This window comes from Eretmochelys imbricata, chromosome 6 (assembly GCF_965152235.1).
Source record: "Eretmochelys imbricata isolate rEreImb1 chromosome 6, rEreImb1.hap1, whole genome shotgun sequence".
NCBI lineage: Eukaryota > Metazoa > Chordata > Testudines > Cheloniidae > Eretmochelys > Eretmochelys imbricata.
Genome location: NC_135577.1, coordinates 100,470,673 through 100,492,985, shown reverse-complemented (window position 1 = coordinate 100,492,985; position 22,313 = coordinate 100,470,673). Strand labels below are relative to the sequence as shown.

At 40.4% G+C, this 22,313-nt stretch overlaps 1 protein-coding gene across 6 annotated transcripts in view; it reads left to right on the top strand.

Annotated features, from left to right (window-relative positions):
• The window catches only part of FOXN3 (forkhead box N3), a 299,791-nt gene that overhangs the window by 183,806 nt on the left and 93,672 nt on the right, over positions 1 to 22,313 (top strand). For all 6 annotated transcript variants that reach the window (XM_077819245.1, XM_077819246.1, XM_077819244.1 and 3 more), the window contains exon 4: positions 16,365 to 16,429. In XM_077819245.1, the coding sequence (XP_077675371.1) occupies positions 16,365 to 16,429 (65 nt within the window). The remainder of the gene's footprint in view (positions 1 to 16,364; positions 16,430 to 22,313) is intronic.

Genomic DNA, 22,313 nt, shown 5'->3' with positions numbered 1-22,313 from the left:
TAATAAAAAACAAAAGGATTCAACACAGGAGCGGGAAGTGTGTATAGGGTGTGGAGGGAAAGAGAAGAGATTGTAACAAATATAGGCAGTCTGGGGTAATAAAAAAAAAATCTCTTTAGTAATGGGGTGGAGATGGGACAGAGGGATGTTTGAAAGGCGGAAAGGATGAACTGAGGTGGTATTTCAAGGGCGCTTCTTTCCATCCGCCAAGACCTGTTGTGGCTAGGGAATAATTTCCATACTGTAAAACTTGGGCACAGCTAAGGCACAATTTCTACCGGCTTATATTGCAGTGGTGGGATCTCAAAAAGTGTCCAAGTGCATGTACTGGTTGGAGTCTTGGAGAAGGTCCCTAATACAGCTGGGTGGCTGCCTGAATTGTTCAGATCTCCCAGTGCTAATACTCACTATCTTCTCATTCCACACGTGAAAGAATGCACTGATTTTGGACTCTAGTAGTGTCCCAGATATGGTACTGTGAAAAAGAAAGAACCTACTTCTTAACTCTCATTTTATTTTACTTTTAAACAGCATATGGCAAAGGGCAGTTTGTTTCCAATTTTTTCCAATAACATATGAAGTGATGAGAAGAAAATATTTCTGCTTAATTGGTTGTAGTAAATCAGTGGTCCCCAAACTTCTTATGTTGTGCCCCCCCTTGCCCGTAATATAATCTGTCCGCTCTCCCACCCCCTGGGAGCGGGAGCCGCAGCTGGCGCCTCGGCTGGAGGTTGGGGCTGGAGTGGAGCTGCGGACAGAGAGGGGTTAGGTGGCGCTCCCTCCCCATGGGGGCTGGCCCAGGCCCTGCTGCGCCGCCCGAACCTTCCTCCAGGCCCCCTAAGTGTGTGCACCCCACGGTTTGGGGATCAGGGTAGTAAATGAATACACAATAAATTGCCTCTTTGATGAAATGCCATTAATTTTATGACTGATTAGTATTGTTTCAATAAGATAGGTAAGCTTGAAAATAGTTGATGTTTGAAATGCAAAGTTTCTTGCTATCTGTGATCTGATGTTATGTAGGGTCAGGACACGAGAGTCTGTGGATATCTGATGTGTGTGTGGGTTTGTTTTTGTTTTGTTTTTTTTTCACACTGTTGAACAAATAGTTAATCATGCTCTGTAATCTAAATCATTGACTTTAAGGAATAGGTTTCTCCAGGGCTTTATTACAGAAAGCACATTTCTTTCCATTTGCTACTGATCAGTCCTTTACAGTATTGGAAACACTGCAGAAGACAAACTGATTATAGGATGTTAAAGAAAATAGTCCTACACAGTCAAATCCAATCCATTCTAGAGGCCAGCCACCAAGTAGATGGTAGGATATCGTACACAGAGAGACAACCAGGCCAGGCTTAGTGGAGGAACAAGCCATAAACAGGGATGAATGGTGATGCTGTACTTTCCCCTGTGTCGGCAAAGATGCTCTGGGATGAAAAGAAGAAAAAAGTACTACACAGAAGTTTTTACCATTACAAGTTGTTGGATACAAGTTGTGTGAAATGAGTTTCAGAGAGGGATTAGTCAATAACTAGTGAAAGGTATGCACATCATAAGTAACCACCACTGGCAACAACAAGGATCACTTCACTCATCAACAAAATGGGCTCCACCTCTGAGATGGAGCACAGTATCTTCAGCACTTCCATCTCCAGTGTCACCAAAGTAACAGATGCTTCCCTTCTGGTTTGAGGTGCTCACCTGAACAAACCACACTGAATAAAGCGCCTGGACCCATGGGAGGCCAAACTTCACATCAGTATACTAGAACTGAGAGCAATCCACCTGGCTTGCAGAGTCTTTCTCTCACTTACACATTCACTTCATATCCAAGTAATGTCAAACAACATCACCAATGTCTTTTACATAAGGAAACAGAGCTGAGCAAGATCTCTTCCCCTTGGCCGGGAAGCAGTCAGACTTCGGAACTAGTTCATCAGAAACCGCATCGTTCTCCAAGCTGCATACCTCAGTGGGATCTTTTTGCCTCCCAAATGAACAGAAAACTTTCTCTTGTGCTTCTCCAGAGGAGCTATGCGCTGTGGCTTAGAGGGTTATGCTGTCCTGTTGTCATGGACAGATGATCTCAGGTATACCTTTCTTCCTATTCCTTTGCTACCACAGGTCCTGAGATCGATCCATCACGGCAGGGCCATCATTCTCCTACCACACAATTGTCCCAGCCAGTTTTGTTTCCAAGAGCTCATAAAAATGTCAGCCCATCCCTGATGAGGATCTGTCCCTTCCTGGACTTCCTAACTCATCAAGGAGGCAGAATCAGACACCCCAATCTAGACTCACTCCATCTTAAGCATGGTGTTTGGATGGACATCGGAAATAGAATGCTCCTGTTTGGCACCCGTTCAGGCTATCTTTAGCCAAAGTAGGAAAGATTCAACTAGGACCAGCTCCGTAGCTAAATGGAGATATTTCTCTTCCCGGGTGCAGCATAATCAACCTTCTCCAGTCACTACTTATATCCCACTTTTAATTGCTATCACTTGATGACTGTTCAATCCTTTGGACCTAAACCAATAATTTTATAGAACCTTACATTATTTGTATTCCTTTAGTGTCTAAAGGTCCCAGCTATGGTTGGAGTGGCTTTGTGCGAGGTTCTGTACAAACACATAGCATGAGGCAGTTTCTGTCCTGAAAAATCAATCCCAAGGTCTTTCAAACATGGTGCAATCAGTGAGGCATCAGCATTAGCATAGACTCCTGCAAATTTCGCCCTTAATCTCTCTGTGCCTTAGTTCCCCATCTGTAAAACTGTATCGTGTAGCGGAGGTTGTAAAGATAAATTAATGATGTTTGAGCCTCTGGTATGTTGAAAAGCACTGTAGAAAAGCTCCTGAGGCAATAATTCCATATTCAGCGCAGGATTCAGAGGGTGTTCAGTGAATGAAGCCTGGTACCACTTCACTGAATAGCGAGGATAAAAAGAAGTATTATTGAACATGTCCTTCAGTCTTTGAGCACTGTCCATCCTGTGCACTGAATGATATAAATAGTATTTGATCAGGTAATTTAAAACTCTTTTATAATGCATACACACAAGAGGGCCGAGTTAGTTACACAAGGCAACCTTAAATTAGAATTTAACTTTTAAGTGCTTGACTGTGCAACCTTAAATTTCTTTCTAATGTAGTTTTCTTACATGTAATTTAAACAACTTGGTATTTGACCCAGTAACTTCAGATCCTGAATAAGGGAGGTCCACTGAATGCAGATCTGTGGAGCTTATTCACATGTTAAGTTTCCAAGTGCAAAGATACTGTATACGTGGACCAAGAATGGAAACAGTGAGCTCCAAAAGAACTTGAAAGATTGAGCAGCTGAAAAAGGGGGAGTTAACATGAACACTAGCAGTGGGTCCTCTCAACTGCTTTTATATCAATACATATGTATATGCCATGTATAATGTAAGCTGCTTTATTATTTGGTGCTGCATTAGTATGTAAATTGGCGAGGTGTCAGCCACACCACATCAAAAGAATTGGGAGAATATCCATGGATGGAATGGAGCTTTCTCTGTGCTCCTGTAGCCTTTTTAAAAAAAGATTTGTTGTTTACTGGGAATATACGTGCTGTTAACCTCACTCCTGTTAAAGTACAGCTACTTTAATCTTGTATTTTCCAAGCTAACAGAAACTTTTTGCTCTTGTTCAGGGGTAACATGCTATGTCTATAAGATCTGACATATGGTTACACTCTAGGTCTTGTATCAGATCCACTTTAGTTAAAAGTAATGTTTCTTCAGATGATACTGTGAGGCTTAATGCTGACAATTTTTCTTGCTTTGTTTGAAGGAAAATAGACCAGTCTCCCATATAATATAAATTACTGGTCACCATGGCGATGCAGAATATCATTGTAACATGATGCAAAACATGTGTCTTTGAAATATAAACAGAAGCTTCTCTACCAATGAACTGCGTGAAAATCCTGTAGAAAATGGACTTTGTCTGTTTCAAACTTTGTCCAAACTTGATTTTGGCACGGTGGCCTGTTTCACCAGGGGTCATATTTTATTATGCTTAAATGATAGATATACTATTGTTGTGGTTTAGTTGCTTAGGTATTAATATGCAGAGCTACAGCTCTCAAGAGGTGTGTCTGTTTCTAGTTTTAATGTTGTGATACTGAGTTGAAAATGGAAGGCGTACCAAGCAATGTTGATTGTTGGGAAAGCTGCTTTTCTTCTACCTAACATCGTAAGATAAGGCTGCTGTAATTCAATTTAGTGGGAATTGTGTTTTTAGAGAAGACATGAACAGCAACGCTACCTTATTACTGCATGGCATGTGCAATTCATTCCACCTGCTGGAAGCCTGAGCATATCCCATTCCTAAATTGATGGAATGTAGGGAAATCAAATTCATCTCACCCTCACTAATCTAGGCCACTGCAGCTGCTATCCTAGCTTATGGTGTGCAGCCCCTCCATATTGGTACTAAAGCCCATAGGGTATGTCTACACTGCAGTTAAACACCCACAGCTGGCCCGTGTCAGCTGACTCAAGCTAAGGAGCTGTTTAACTGAGATGTAGACGTTCAGGCTCAGGCTGCAGCCCATGCTCTGGGACCCTCCCACCTCACAGGTCTACGCCTCTATTAAACAGCCCCTTAGCCGAAGTCAGCTGGCATGGGCCAGCCAGGGTTTTTTAATCGCAGTGTAGACATACCCGTAATGTCCATAAACGGGGATCTTTAGCTTGTCTCCTGTTTCATCCTGTAAGTGACCTTCTCTGCCTATACAGGCTGGCACAAAGATTAGTTATGTGGTGCACAGACATCCCTGAACAGCTTCTCAACCCAGCAACACCCCCAAAACCCTCTCTCCTACCTTGTGCAATCCCTATGTAGGATTTAAGTTGTACAGAGGACCTTGACTGTGTTAAGAATTGAGAGAAATATAAGCAGCACAACAATAAATTACGTAACTCTTGTATCCCACAATGTGTTGTCTTCTTCCAAAATAATGATAGGGGTGAGGGAGAACAGTGCATACTACAAATAAAGTAAACTTTAAACACACTTAAAAAAAAAAATACTTGGCCCTCACATAGTGCTTTATTTTCACAATACTATCCAGCAAATAATTATCCTTCCTTGCAGCACTGCAGGGTAGGTCAGTATTATACCTGTTTTACAAGTGGGGAAATTGAGGCACAGAGGTGAAGGGACTTGACCAAAATCTACATATTCAATTAGTGGTAAAACTGGGATTAGAATTTGAGGCTGGTAGCCAGAAACTCCTGCACTCAATGAACATGACTCCTCTGGTAGAAAAATCTTTTTAATTATAAAATGTGGCATATTTGGCTCACAATGAGTTTCTAAATATATGTGGTGTTTTTTTCTATTCTGATATTCAGCCTAGAAAAACAAAGATCTCAAAAGAAATGCTGTAGTATTTAAAGTAGAAAGAAGTGACTAGTTTGACAGATCTAGTCCAAAATGCAAACATCTAGATAGGGATGTCAGTTTAAAAATAAAAATGCTGTAGCTTTTAAAAAAGAACAAAACAAGAATAAGAGACCAATTGCCTTACCTTTTACAGGCTTTGCCTCTGCAACTGATGTTGAAAAAGCTATTTTCAGCCAGTAGCAAGGGCCAGAATCTTGCTGGAGGCCACAGAGAGAGTATCCCAAGGAAAAGGGAGCGCCATGCACCTCTCCAGTGGTGAGATTCCCTTGGGCTATCTCAAGAGACTATTTGATGGGTTCCAAAGGAAACTTGGCCCAATTTTCCTGGACTAGAAGAATGGTGACCTGTGCTCTGAAGTTTTGAACATGGTGATGGGAAGAAAAGGCGGCCCTCAGAATGCTCCTCTGGGAAGATGCACAATTCAGTCTTTGGGGAGTGCAATAGCCTGATCAGCTCACTACATTTGTCATTCAAAAAGCAAAATACATTTTGTTTTCAATACATTTTGTTGTCTGTCCTTGAAGACGTTTACAGCCTGCTTTCTCCTCTTGTGTTTAACTTCATTCAAGGTCTAGGCTTAAACCCAGTGGCAGTCATGTCATCTTATACAAAACTTATTTAGAATGCACAAGAAATCAGCATTTTATTATTTTTCCTTCAAAAGTGTGTTAAACACCTTCAGAGAAACAAGTAAAGTCCCAGTCCTAAGATTTACAGTCTACATCCCACAACAAGTGAGTCATACAGAGACAATAAAAGGGGGAACTACAAGGGAAGGGGAAGCGTTACTATAATATTACATTAATCTTTATAAATTAAAAAAATTGCTACTGTGAAGTCATAAATCTCTGAAAATAATGCCTTGGCACTTGCAGGATAATTGGAGACCGGTGACTAATGATTTTGTGTAGTTAAAAATCTCTGAAGTAATCAGTTTTCATTAAAATCAGGGAAATATGTTAAGAATATGTACTTTCAAAATATTTTTCCTGTATTTTCATTAGCCTAGTTTTAGTGGGTTGAGGGGTGGGGATTCCTGATGTGGGAGGAAGCTTGCTTGAATGTGGCTAGGTAATAGCTAATTGTGATATTAACCGCCAGAAAGTTGTTGGCAGGAACTGTTAATTCTTGTCTTGTTAACAGACCGTGTGTCTGAGTCGAGTACAGCAGTATATAAAAGCTTCTGTATGGCTCGAAAAGTATAATGTGGGTGATAAATTCTTTAATATAACCACAGTGTATCACTGGATTTATAGCATATTAACCCCTTTTTGTACTATAGCCTAGTTCGTTCTAGTCCAGTAATGGCAGTAAAGTTGAATGTAGCAAAATGAATGCAGAACGGTAATAGAAGGATCTGTGTTCCCTGTGCTATGAGGAATGGAGGGGAACAAAGAAGAGTTAAGGAGCTCCATCCCCTTCCTGAAAGGAGGAAGTGGTAACTCCATTTTAACTCTGCTGGGTCATAGCTCTGTGGCTGAGGTGGGGCAGGATTTAGTGCACTAAAAGGATTCTGAGCAAGGTATTGGCCACTTTTGGTAGGAGCTGGTGGTACTTGCGAAAATGAATACTGCTCTTTGAGCATTTACTACTCTGTGTTTGGATCCTCTGCCCTGCCCCAACAGGGGATTTTTGTATGGGTGGAGGAGCAGACTTTCAGCCACAAAGGGGAGCCAGGGAGCACTGTTGGGGTAGGCTCCTCCATAGGGTTTTACATGTGTCCCTACCCACCCCACTCCTAAGGGACGCATTAGTAGAAAACTCTCAGCAAAGTTTCTGAACCTGCAGTTCCCTACAAGCATTCCTTGTAGATTTAATGATATCGCCTATAGTGGTGCTTTCACAAGATTTTGTAGGGGAGCTGTAAGGTGATTAAATCACCTTGTATATAGAAGCACACTCAAACAGTCTAAATACCCAAAAGTAATATAGTAAATATAAATGAATTTTCAACTCACATTGCAACAAGATCACTTTGCATCATTGCATGGGGCATTTTAAAAATAATAAAAACTGTAATAATGGGCAGATTGCTAAAGTGGATTAAATCAAGCGCCCTTTCCACTACAGGAGGTGGTTTTGGTCATGTGCTGAATGTTTAAGTTGCTTTTTGAATAAAACTGTACTTATCTGAAAATAATTACTGAAACTTAATTCTGAATATACTGAAGACATGTGTGCAACACATGGTTTGGATAAATGAAGTTGTTAGGCATAAGGGAACTCATTTCTCTAAATGTTAGATCAGAGAGTCACTTGAGTTGCAAGAGCTTGATTTGACACACAACTGTTTCTGAACAATTCTAACAGAATTAGTTCAAACCCAAATTACACTTGTTCCTCCATCTCTTTACTCCTCCCTTCTATCTTTGGTTAAATAGCACTCATTTTATCAGAACAGGCCTATTTATGCTCAGATGGTAGGAAGCACCTCCCATTGGGGTAGGAACTGCAAAGAGAACTGAAATTTTCAAGTATTTTACTATAAACTGTCATTTCTCCATTGTTCCCATGTTGCCCAAACCTCACATTGTGGATATTCAGTTCTAGTTTTGGGGCCAGAACCAGACCTGTCAGTCATTAGTTTGGTACTAGGCTCATTTGCCAGAGCCACCACAATGATTCTCTAAGCTTCAGTTCTTCTTTAGACTTTTTTTTAATAAAGGAAATATAGATTTCCTACCAGTAGTGAGTAAAAATGAAACGGTTCAGTTTTCCGCACTGATTTGTGTGGGGGACAATGCAACTCTTCCTGCAGAGGTGCAGGAACAGTTTGTGTAGTGGCCCAGAGCCATTGCACCGAACCGTAAACCCTGTATATGATGGAAACCACTTCAAGCCAGGGGGTGCAGTAGCACCCCCTGCACCCCAAGTTCCAACACCTATGTCCTCCTGAAGAGAGTTAGAAAGCAAGAGTTGAATAAATCTTCTGCACTCTTCCAACTCGTTGTTGAGGGCAAAAAACGGCTGTCTTGCATGCAACGAAAACCATCCAGTCAGAAAGGACACCTCCTAATTCACATTTCACCACCACCTATAACAAAGTGTCACTGTTGACTTCCCTTTGGGATCTGTTCAGTCTTGCAGACAGCCAGTGCAGTGGGAAAGTTTGCCTTGGGTGCCTGTTCAAATGAATAGGCGAGGGCAAATTAAACAGTGGCAGAGGAACTACCAATGGCACTGAGGCCATCAACAATAGAGGAAGCCTCTTCCATGACTGTATGCAGGAGGTATATTAGAGAAAAGAGTTGGCTGAAGTGTTTTGCTTTTCTCAACCCAACTGCACAAGCCATTTCTCTGAAGCAGCAGGAGAATGTGAAACAAGCCAGTATCAGCATCCTCCTTTCTCTGAATAACCAGTCTCCCCTTCCCTGCACAAGTGCAGCTTGCGGAGAATCTCCACAGCTTTGAATTTCCATAATACATAAAATCCATAACTCTGAGAACAAGAAAGGCAAACTGGGGAAAATACTGGGGTATGCCACATCCTTACCAAATCTTGATACTAGAGTGCTTGCCAATTACCCTCCAGTCCTAAATCTCTCCAGGAAAAAAAAGGGTAGTAGTTATTAATCTCCATTTTCACTTGTATACCAATAATACCTGAGCCTTCCTTTAGAGCGGACTGTAATTCCACTGCTGGCTTTAGATCAGGGTGTGATGGTGTTACATTCTGAGGTGCAGTCCAGATCAGTGAGGGATTGTGTGTCTTGGGTGCCTCCCAGTGCTTTGCTGTTGTAGCTCCCAAATAGGGCTGCTCACAAACAACCTGACAGAATGTAGGGCACACCCTGAGCGTCTGTGTATAGCGGCAGCCTGTCAGCAACACACCAGCCACACTCTGGCTTCCACCAGCCTTGCTTACTACCAGCAAGGTGACCTCAACATACTCCCAATCCCGAATTTTCCCAAGAAACATTTGTTCTGCACTGTCCCACCCTTTCCTGGATAGTTCAGATATTAAAGGTCCATTGTCCCTGTAAAGGGTCAATATACAACAGTTTCTCAACATTGGATTAGTGTAGATTAATAATAAAACAAGTTTATTTAATCACAAAGAGAGATTTTAAATGAGTACAAATATAAGGTGAAAAGAAAAGGAGTACTGGTGGAGTACTTAGAGACTAACCAATTTATTTGAGCATAAGCTTCCGTGAGCTACAGCCCACTTCATCAAGCTCACAAAAGCTTATGCTCAAATAAATTTGTTAATCTCTAAGGTGCCACAAGTACTCCTGTTCTTTTTGTGAATACAGACTAACACGGCTGCTACTCTGAAACCTGTAAATATAAGGTGGTATTCTCTTGTAACAATTTCTGACTTTAAAGATAAAATGCTTTCTAGTAGGTAAAACTAAACAATTGTGGTCATATTATTCCTGTCCCATGTTCTTTACATTCAGTGCGTATAAAGCAGTGTGTTGGCTTTCAGCTGATGCTGTTGATCTTTCGAGCCTTTACCAGTGTAGGCTGTATTTAAGTCTCCTTTCAGAGCTTCATTTTGACTAATATCTGCTCTGTCACTACCCACCTTTTAGGGACCCTGCCACTTGCTGTGGCTAGCCATGGAGCATAGAACTCCTTTCCCCTTGACATTTTGTCTCTGTTAATAACTCCCTGCTTCAAAAGGACTTTAAACTATATTCTCTGGGGGTTTTTTGTTTTTGTTTTTTCTTCCCCTCCCCCCATTTCCTCAAGGTATATTTTTAGTAATATAATCATTGTTGGCCCCATACTTAGTACCTTCCCCCTCTCCATTCACATCATACCTTAACTCTTGTGTTTGGACCCATACAACTGGTTTTGTTTGAATTTGAGAAATCTGTTTAATCAGGCCTTTCTGAAAAGGAGGCCGGCTGGAGTTTTGGCATAAATGTAAAATACTGCAACTTTGAAAGAGGAGTTATGTCTTACTCTTTTGTTTGGCTGTAAGAAATGCAGGCTCTTTGCTCTAATGTAAATTCCAGCAGACAAAGGAGTTTTATTTCCTTGTTGTAAGTCTCTTGCAGCCTATACACTTCTTAAGATCTTGTAAATCGGTGATCTATACATTTTGATAGAAATAATTCAACTACAGGGTCACACTTTTCATTGCTTCTGTGGGCGAACCTCCCTTCACACACCAGGAGCTCCTGGTTGTTTGCCTGCTGGTCGGGCCAGCCTGCCATGTTTCCAGCAAAAACATTTGTTAAAATTGACACTTTCCTGCAGGATGTTTTAGATTTGTGTGAATCAACTTTTCCTGACTTCAACCTTCCCACCCCACAACATCCTATCAGACAAATTTCTAGGCAGCTTTGCCCCAAACCTTGTGTGTCCCTCTCTTCAATTCCCAGAAGCTCCCTAGTGAGATTGTGACAGGAGAGGAAAATCAGCCAGTCATCTGATTCAGTGGAAATTGGGCTTTTCCAGTTGTCACCAAAATCAGTAGGGTTCTTCCCATTGATACCCCTGGATCTTCAAAAGTTATTGTACAGACAGAAAAATGCCATTGACATGACTTCACCCAATCATTTATTGTTGAGCATTTTTGATAGCTTACTGGATGGATGAAGATTTTCTTAACCATGCAGTGTTCTACTAATAGGAGCTTACATACATACCATAGTTAGAATGACTGACCGGATTCAGAGGGATTCATCGTGAATTTAAATGCATGGGCCTGCACCCCATACAGTTGTGAAATCTGCCACTGTTAGCATGCATTTTGGATTAACTGCCATTACAGTCTACACAATGGTGGGTACCCCATGGTTGAGAGTAGGATTGAATCTTCAGTTTATCTTGCACAAAATGCAGGTAATAGAATGATTGTCCTGCAACAAGAGGACTGTTTATGCTTCTGTATATTTTCTCAGATGCAATCTGTTCTTATCCATGGTCCAGTATATTGTTGTCATGCTTCAGATGACAAACCTTGATTACATTTTAAAATGTTGTGTCATTAAAGCCAAAAACAATTGGTCAAAACTACATTTGTATCTATTACTGGGACAGTTACTTTGATTAGACCAGGGGTCAGCAACCTTTGACATGCAGCCCATCAGGGAAAGCCACTGGCAGGCCAGGACAGTTTGTTTACCTACAGTGTCCACAGGTTTGGCTGATTGTGGCTCCCACTGGGTGCGGTTCGCCGTCCCCGGACAATGGGGGCAGCGGCGAGCACATCCCTCGGCCTGCACCGCTTCCCACAGCCCCCATTGGCCTGGGACGGCAAACCGCAGCCAGTGAGAGCCACGATCGGCCAAACCTGCAGACTCTGCAGGTAAACAAACCGTCCTGGCCCACCAGAGGCTTTCCCTGATGGGCCATGTGCGAAAGGTTGTCGATCCCTGGATTAGACCTTTTAGTTATAGTTTAATACTGACTACATATAGCAAATCTGCATTAGGCCAGAAGTTCTTAGAACCTCGGAGTTGTTTCCCAGCTACAATGTTTGTTGTTCTATCCAAACTCTTACTTTAGTTAGCTCCGCAAGTATTGTGTATTTCCACTTCACAGTTTGTATTTCTGACTAATGTTAATTTATATTCTGCTGTCTTTAGAGCACAGCATTAAAACACTTTTGTGACACTGAAGAAGAACCTGATACTGAATGCTGTAGAATGGTATGGTTGCAGAATGTTCTAAATAAGACAGTCTTAAAGCCTATCCTTTCACAGATCCATTAAACTGTAAACTTTTAAAATAATAAGATAGTGAAGGGTGTTTTATGGCTTTAAGTCATAGCAACTTTAAAATAGCTGTTGCTTTCTTTATGGATCAGTTTCTAGTTTCTGAACACTAAGTCACATTTGAAGTGGACCTCACACTAAATGATAGTACGGTATTCTTTTGCTTAAAAGTTCGGTATTTCTAGTAGCCCGAGGAGGATTTATTCAAGGAGAATCTAAGCAACTGGATCTCACTCCTGTTGAACACGTTTTAAAAAAAAAAAAAAAAATCTTAATAGGTGGTATAAAAGTAGCATTATTATTACCAGGATATGCTGGTCACAAATTACTACTTTTTATGTACTCTATGGCATGTATATTATTATTTTGTATTCACTGTTGTAGAAAACGGAAAGCTAAATAGTCTCTTCCTGAAGTAGTTTACAAATTATATAGACAACTGAATATAGCCCAAAAATACTCTGGATGACCCAAAGGGTGTTTTTATCATAGGTGGTATGTGTAGCATGAGCTTTTCCAAAAGTTGATGTCATCAGAAACAGGGAGGAAGCAAACACTGAATACTTTAAAACTGAGAGACTGTTTAACTCTCATTTCTCAAATTGAACTAAATTTTAACAGTTAATACCACCTGAGACTTTGTGTGTAAGAGTTTGGGAACTGGAAGCTAATTTATCCATCAATTACCAGTTTTAGTTAAACATGAGCACTGTTCTGCAAACACTGAGGCTTATTATTGAAAATCTTGATCTGTCTCACTCTCTGTGGCATGCTGCTTACACATCTGAATTTCCAAATTTCTTCCCTGGAGATCTGCACTCAATTCTCTCAATCTCAGTGGGCTCAGGTTGGCTCAGATTGAGTTTTCATGCGAGTCTCTGGGCTTTTTCAGTTTCAGGAAAATACAAGGTAAATCCATCATTGCTTTGTGTTTCCTACATCATAGACTTTATGTCTAGTCAAAAATATAAGTTAATATCTCTTCTGCTCCCCCTTCCAATTCCCAAGTTACTCTAATAGTCTGGTTGTGAGAAAATTTCATTAAAACTTCACTTCAGGATTCTACTGAATTCTACATGGGAACCTTTTACATAAAGCTGGGAATCTCATGTTCAGCCCACTGTCCAGGACAAGTTTGTGCAGCATATTTGCCTTATCATTTTGCAACTTTGCCATGTGCCAACCCCAGAGATGATTCTGGACTCAGTGAGGCTCTATAAACTTAGGGTCCAGTCCTACAAGGTGCTGTCATTTACCTCCATGTGAATTCATAGTGTCCAACACCTTGAGCATCACTGCCCTGATTTGTAAGGTAAGGAGGTGTACAGCAAGGATGTTGCTAGTCATTCACCTGTAGGTAAGTAGGTGTGTATACATGCATGATCCATCTGTGTTTGGACATGTGCATGCATATGCATATACATTATTTTCACACTAGTAACAATGATTCTGTAATACTATTTTGGTTAATTCTCTCCTGTGCTATAAAAAGTTTGTATGCCTAGGTTATTGACTTGAATTCTTTTACAGACCCTATATTAATACTTTATTTAAGTGAGTCACTCAGTGAAGCATGTATATGTTAGCACAGAAGTCTCTGCAGAATAATTTTTTTGAAAAGCAGCATGTTTTTTATTCATGGCATTTTATCAGAACCTTGCTAATGGGGCAAATGTAACAAAAGGCATCTGTTTTCTATTTCACTGAATTTTGTGCAGTAGTAGTCAAACAAAGAGAGAGGAAAAAAGTAATGAACAGAAATGCTGTGTTGCTTTCTTTAGACCATGCATCCAAAGATGGAGGAGATGGGGGTGGATTAACTGATATAGCAGAAGTTGCTATATCTTAATCTTCCTGAAAAGTATCTGTTTTTGTTTTTTTTTAATTTGTGTTTGGATTTGCATCTAGGGGACTTCTTTGTATCCTAGTAATTTATGCTTCCAATGTGCTTGTTTCAAGATGAGTTTATAGTGTAGTAAATATATAATTCTGGGTTGTTTTTTTGTTTTGGGTTTTTGGTTTTTTTATTTAGGTTTTTTTTAAAGCTTCAGTGCACTTTCTTGCAGCTCATATAATGATTTTATAATAAAGATCCTTTAACGCATCTTTTTTTCTTCTTCCCTCCAGAATGCTACAATGTATTTTTTTGTTTTAAAGATATTTTCCCCCTAGAGTTTGTGCTTTAAAATGCTTTCCATGCCTAAGCCCTATCAACATACCTGAGATTTCTAGTTTATAATAAAAGCTTATGTTGTATTTAGTGCCTTTTGTACTGAAGGTTTCCCAAGTACCTACGACTAATTAAGCATCACTGCATACAGGTGTCTTTTGTGGGCACCAACCTGCACAAATGACCCTGCACAGCTATGGAGAGAGGGGAATATTTGGCAAATAGAGTAACACTTTACTGTTACTAAAGTGCAGTGGCTTTTTAATGTTCACACAGGATCTGTTTTTGTTTTTTTTAAAAACACTTCCAAAATACCTCCACATGCTAAGCTGCATAATACTCTATTTTTCTATCTCAGAAAGCTGAAAGTCTAAGTTGACCTGCCTGCAGATCTGTTATTTCCTTAAACTCTTTGGCTGGAACTCTTGTCATAGATCCTGTTCATTTCTCATGAAGTACCCTGTGTGCTGAAGCTGCTGTTAGTTATGTAGGTAGTGTTCTGTGAGGAATAATTAGATACAGTTTAACAGATTGTTTAGAGATCACAATGCATTAGGACGCTAGTTTTCTTGACCTGTTTAAGGCTCTAACAAACTGAAGTTTGGTGGCGGGGGAAAAAAAATCTCAAATGTTGGTAGGGCAGCTATAGAAGCACCACAAGTTCTGAGTCAGCACTTCACACAATTTCTTTTTAAATCCTCCAGCTAAACACAAATCTGTGTGAAATAGTCTTACTCAACCAGATGATAGCGAGACCCACTGTAGCAGCTTGTCATATGATTTACACCTGTCTCCAAGTCCTCCTCATCTCAGCTACAGCAACCTCCTCATCTCTTGACTTAAGAAATGCAATCTTGCCCAGCTTATATGCACTCGGTACACTGCTGCAAAGATCATTTCCCTATCTCATTGCTTTGACCATGTTCACCCCTCTTTGTGCATCCCTTCTCTGTCTCCCCTTTCTCTATATTGTCAAACACAAAGTACTTGTCTTCACTTTTGAGGCTCTTGGCTGCTTACATCTGCCTGATCTGTCATCTGTTGTAGGCTGTTAAGTTGTTGACTCCTGCCTCCACTCTGAAAATGATGCCAGCCTTCATTGCTAACTTGTTTAATTTTCAACCTGGGATCTTTGTGCTTTCTCCGTTGCTGGCCCTCGTGCTTGCAAGGAGGTCCCCATAAATATTTGCAAAGCAAATTCATTATCTACTTTCATTATCCATAATCCTCCTTAAAATTGTCTACCAAAAACTTCACTGTTAGGCTACTTCTGCGTCAATATCACTGCCTATTGTCTCCCTGTTTCCTAGTGCTTCCCCATCTGTTAGAATCCACTGCAGTCTATGCTTAGATTGTAAGCTCCTCCTTTTTTGTTCTATGTTTGTACAGTGCCTTGCACGGTGGAGTCCCGGTCCATAACTGGAGCCCTATTCATTACCTCAGCCTACGTAATAAATAATGACCAATAAAATAAGTGTCTTGTAAAATCATGGCTCTTGTCCAGCCTTCTAAACTTACTGTCCATGTCAGTTGAAGTTATATTCTTATTAATGTGATTATTAATGATGACACAGTGAGATGTCACTTGATGCATGGCATTCTTCATGGAAATAATATTCCTATGAAAATACAGAAACAGTACAGTATTTACCGAAGCCTTTTTTATACTACTGCTTTTAAACTGGGAAAGTGGGTTGTTCGGACTAAATGCTTGGCTGTAAAGTATATTGTTTTCCAATAGTAGATGCATTTTAAAAAACCCAATGGATATTTTTTGCATTGTGAATTACTAAATATTTTTTGTGACTTTTTTTTCTTTTCTCCATGCTGCCTTTCTTTCTCTAAATTAATATGTGGATGAGTGTGAGGCTGGAGGGTTAGACTGAGGAATGCTTTTTTGTGAATCGAATGTGAATCTTAAATCAACTTATCAAATAACAAGAGTGTTGGGTCCTGTTTTAAAGTCAGTCAAAACATGACAAAGTTGATACCACATTAAAAGGAGAGGACGTCAATAAAATAGTAACTTGTAAATTACTAAATGTACATGAGATTTTCTTTACACTTATTTCTTGTTACCTTTAGCACATCAGGTCCACCCATTTGGTCAGGAAGCACCTTTTTCAAGAGAAATGGAGCCCTTCTACAAGGTAGGTCATAGATATATATGCATCTCCTGAGTAATTATTCTTATTAACGTATTTTCAAGTGATCATAATTTTCATAATATTCTTTTTGGGGAAGAAGTTCAAAGTGACTTTGTGGTTTTATTTGCATTGTACCTGATTCCTTTTATTTCAGCTTTCTTTAAATCCTGGTTTCATGAAAATAGCAAATTATTACCCAGAAGCGATACTGACTGTGAAAATTGCTACTTTCTCCTTCCTCAGATTGATTTGCTTATTGTAAATTATAACAATTTTTTCTTGAGTGAAATTGAGAGTACACAGCAGAAAATGTCCTAGGAACAATTTAAACTGTGTTGATGAAGTAAAATTCTTCCCTGAAAGAGAGAGAGAGAGACTTTCTTTTACTTCCTAGCATGCATTCTCTAATTGTGCTGATGCCAAGATGTCTCTTCGGGTGGCCATGTGTCAGCACCACAGTGGGGAAAATAATTAGAGGATTTGTATCAAAGAAAACCTCCCAAGTAAAAGTGTGTTTGTTCTTCTTTATATTTGTATAGGACTTTGGAATTATTTTTGTTTTTATTTCAGTGTGACGTACAATGTGAACTAAAACTACGTAGTTTGGGGAGTTTAATAGGTGTTAGGGGAAGGTTTTCAGAGAGTTCTATTAGATTTTCATTCTTCAGAAAGAGTATTTTTGTCTTTGCTGCTGTGTATGTATAACTTCCCTCATAATTAATGTTTCTTGGGAACATTACAAGAAAACTCTGTCTCAAAATTATGTCAGTTTGTTTAAAATTTGTGGAAATAACTTGCAGACTTTTCATAAGACTTTTCTGTTCTGGGGCAAACAATTCTGTTCTGGGGCAAACAAGTTTTAACTTTTGTATTGAGATCAGCCTGTGAAATGTATCAATTTTGGGATCTTATTCCTCAATGCTTGAAAGTTTCATGCAGGTAGCTTCCATTATAAATGAAGGTACTCCTACCCTGTAAAATGTCCCAGAGATCAAGAGGGGATTCAACATTGAGGTCAATGGCTCACATGAGGCCATACCCATAATTATATATACAAAGATAGTCACAAAATAGAAGGGAGTGGAATGTGGCTGCTCTCCTCCCAACAGGGTAATCAAACTACTGCAGTTCAATGTAGAATATTTTTGAGACAGTTTTCTGCATATTTCTAAAGCCTTGCATCTTCATTTTTTCCTAGTGTCTTTGTTATAGTGTGTTCTGATGTATTTCATTAGAAGCTTCAGGCTGTTCTTTACTTCTAGGAGACAGTACAGCCTACAGAAATTGGATTCTTTTCCTTTTTTGTAAGGACAATATGGATTTGATGTCTTCATAGTCACAAGACCATATTGGAAGGAATGGTCAGGGGGAGTCTAATATGTCAGAAAAGTTTCTGCTTCCCTCATTCAGGGCTTGTCTGTGATTGAGTAAGATGTTTAGAAGTATCCTTAATACCATTTTTTCTATTGTTACCTTAGAAAATGAGAGAGATGTCAAGTTTGAATGGCACAAATGTTGACCTCCCTTTTCTTATATTACAAGATGTTTATGAAGTCACTATAGCCATTTTTTATTCCCCACACCTCCGCAGAGATGCCAGCAGATATTTTCTCATTACAAAACCAGGCAACTGCCTACTGAGTAACTGATTGACGAGCAAAGCTTTCAGTTGGGCTGGTATTGAGCATAGCCACATCAAATGGAACAAGTTAGCCAATATTCTGTCCCAAACCCATGACCCCACTCCAGAATGGGGGGCGGACCCAAAGCATCTGTCTGAGACATTTCCCTTCATACTTCATGTTCCGATTTGAAATATTGTAGACGAGAGTCAAAAATTCCTTCAAATCTCTGGCTTTATTTTTAAAAATGGTGCTTATAGCTGTGTAAAATATTGCAGCAGCTGCTGCTACAGGTGATCATTCAAGTCTAATTTTGGTGTAAATGGGGTAGGTGGGTGGAGGGGGATGTCAGATGAGGAAAAGAGAGGCCACAGTGAAGCCCTGCAACCAGATAGCATTTTAAACCCCTTACTCTGCCAATCCCTATCCATTTTCTTGGAAACAGGAGAACCAGACATTCACATGTGAAATTAACTCAACTGCTAGTTTCTGCCTATGCTTCTGTTTCCAAGGAAGCAAACTTTTAATTGGGGAAAAGTAAGATAACAGGAAGGGTTTTTAAAATACCTTTCGTGATAAGCATCTAGTTAAATACAGAGAGAATGTTATTTCGGTATTACAGAGGGTAGTCTAAAATGACTGCCCCCAAAATTTAGTAAACAAAACTTGTTAGTTACTGCACACACTCCATTTCATTTGCACTATTAAAGGAAAGTGCCCTTGGTTTCGGGGGGCTAAAGAGAGGATAACTCCACTGTGTTACTAGCTCCTCTTAGCTGAGAGAGACTGACACCTCTCCCTGTTTCTATCCGTGTTTTATTTCAGTTATTTGGCAAAGCAATTTTAACCCTTCTAAAGTCTTCCAAGGGAAAATGGTGACTGGGAAACCTGTTATCTGCAGACATCAAAATAGGGAAAGAAGAAGAAATAACAGAAGTTGAAATTAAGTGTGGTTGTCCCATAATCATTATGTCTTTGATGTAAAAAGAACAGAGGATTAATCCTGTTCCGGCTTTCTTCCTTCCACCTTGTCCAAGAGCCTTATTTAATCTCCCAAAATTGATATGAGGTGTCCCTTCCTTCTCCATTTAACTTCCCTGGGCATAAGATGGCTGCATCAGTTTCTTCTTTGCAGAGCTCTGTATTATCTGGTTCCTGACTTTGCCCTTCAACCTGGGGCCAAAGAAAATGAAAGAATGAACTTTATTTTTCCTGTTATACAAGGTCTTGCCCCAGCCACTCCTTAAAAATCTGCCTTTTCCCCCACTGTATTGGAGTACTGTGGTCATAGTACTCCAATACAGCAGCCGATGGGGCTGGCCCCGGGGGGCCCCCCAGTGCAACGGCACCCCGGGGCAACTCAGATTTAGTCATGGGTATTTTTAGTAAAAATCATGGGCAATAAAGAGAAATTCCCAGCCAGTGACCCATCCATAACTTTTTCTAAAAATGCCCATGACTAAATCTGAGTTGCCCCGGGGTGCCGTTGCACTGGGGGGCCCCGCGGGGCCAGCCCCATCGGCTGCTGCTCTGGGGGCCCCCAGGGCCAGCTGCCTGGGGCAGATGAGCAGCGGCCGGTGCAGGTGCCTCCCGGGCTGGCTGGGGGGTGGTTCCAGCAGCGGCTAGTGTGGCTGGCCCTGGGGTGGCTCCAGCAGTGGTCAGTGCGGCTGCCTGAGTGGCTGGCCCCAGGACTAGTTGCTCAGGCAGCCCTGGGGTCAGCCACACTGGCCGCTGCAGCTGCGGAATTTCACAGAGGTTTCGGAAAGTCGCAGAATCTGTAATTTTTGCAACCTCCGTCACAAACTTGCAGCATTAGTCAAGATGCCCATGTGCTCTCCCTTCACCACCTGAACTCCCATGCAGATTCTAAAACAGTTTTCATAGTACACAGGACCTTTTGCCTCATCTAAGTTTCTAAACTTACTGCAAAAACTTCCCTAATGAAGCCCACTAGGGCTATTTTGCAGGATTACCAGAACTTCTAGGTTTTTTGCTGTCTTAGCTCAGTTTTCCTGTTCCTGTGCTTCGTTACACAAGCTGATTCTGTTCCAAATCATCAACTTTCTCTTTTCAAACCTTCTGTTTTGTTCTTTATCCAGCCATTTTTAATTTATCTTTATTAAAACAATTTTCAACTTTAGTTTAGAGAAATTAGTGATTTCTTCCTATCATCCATTTTATGTGGAAAAGATCCTGTTCTTGTCTGGGACATCTGTGCCAGATGAGAATGGTGAGGTCACATGTAGCAAGGGTTTGAGGCTGATGTATGGGGTTCCAACAAAGTCAGCTGTATCTCTTTGCTGTGTGCTTGGTCATTCTCAGACCATGTCCCAGTTTCAGGAGCGCAAGTGTAAGGAGATCAAGTTGTTTGCCAATCCATGGCTTAAGCATTGCCACTACGCTGTCTTATCACTCCCCTCATGTGCTTTCTGTCCACCATTGCCGGTGCAAAACCTTGGCTTCAAATACTTTAAAAAATGAAATGAAAATAAGGCTACAACTTATTCCTCTCACTTATAGTTAGCAGTGATGCGGGAATAGTGACCTGCAGATTCCAGATGCTGACTAACTACCTGTATCTAAGATGTACAACGACTGAGATAAAATTAAAAATCTCTTTGTAGCCAAAAATCTCAACTTTTGAGTTCCCTTTCATCTTGAAATACTATAGTTCAAACTTTTTTAAATGACCCACTCTTTCTTAATTGCCCTCACTTATAAAAACAAAGAACCCACTTAGGCATCTGCTGCAGGGTTTTATTAAGAAGTTGTATATTTTCAGAATGTTTTATAAAATTTGAACACCTCTCATGTCTTTCCATATTGGCTATGTGCTATTTGAGCAGTGAAGAAATACACCCGGCTGGTTATCAGGTATAACCACATTCTTTGTTACATAGTCTAATTTCTGATGTCTGTACTAGGAAGATTTTCTCCCCTAGTTCTGTTTAGCATAATGGCATTTGAAAGCCAACCACTTGTAAATATGCAATAAAGTCTTGGTGTGTTTTGGATTTAAGTGAATTAGTGCTCTGGTGATCTTGAAAATGCCTGTCTGTGGGCCTGTGTTCACTTCAATCAATAGGACTGAAGCATTCAAGCAAACTGAAGTCAGCCTGACTTATCTCTGAAGTCACAACCCATTTTCCTTTCTTCCCCGCCCAGCAAAGGATTGGGGGTACAAATCTCATCCCCTTCTCTCCTCACAGCAGCGAAATAGAGAGGGGAAATCCATGTGCCTTCTTCTGATGTCACTTTCCTAGTAGTGAGGGAAGGATGTTCCCAATGGCTTGTCTACACATACAAATTGCATTGCTTTAACTATATCAGTATACGTAAAGTGGTATAACACCCCCCATCCCCCAGTGTAGATGCAGTTACACCAGTTTAAAAGTGCTTTATACTTGGTATGCACCTTCCCTTAAGGGAATAAGCTATAATTCACATTTGTACTGATATATAAGTGCATCCATACTAGGTGCTTGCAGTGTCTTAACTATTTTGCTAAAGAAGTCACACAATCTATTAGAATTCTTTGAGGGGGGTCAACAAGCTTATGGACAAGGGTGATCCAGTGGATATAGTGTACTTAGATTTTCAGAATGCATTTGACAAGTTCCCTCACCAAAGGCTCTTAAACAAAGCAAGCAGTGCTGGGATAGGAGGAAAGGTCCTCTTATGGATCAGTAACTGGTTAAAAGATAGGATTCGAAGGGTAGGAATAAATGGTCAGTTTTTAGAATGGAGAGAGGTAAAGAGTGATGTCCCCCAAGGGTCTGTACTGGACCAATATTATTCATAAATGATCTGGAAAAAGGGGTAAACAGTGAGGTGGAAAAATTTGCAAATGATGCAGAACCACTCGAGATAGTTAAGTCCAAAGCAGACTGTGAAGAGTTACAAAGGGACCTCACAAAACTGGGTGACTGAGCAACAGAATGTCAGATGAAATTCAGTGTTGATAAATGCAAAGTAATGCACATTGGAAAACATAATCCCAACTACACACACAAAATGATGGGGTCTAAATTAGCTGTTATCCTTCAAGAAAGAGATCTCTTGGAGTCATTGTGGATAGTTCTCTGAAAACATCCACTCAGTGTGCAGAGACCTTCAAAAAAAGCTAACAGAATGTTGGATCATTAGGAAAGGGATAGATAAGACAGGAAAATATATTGCCTCTATGTAAATGCATGGTACGCCCACATCTTGAATACTGCGTGCAGATCTGGTCGCCCATCTCAAAAAAGATATTGGAATTGGAA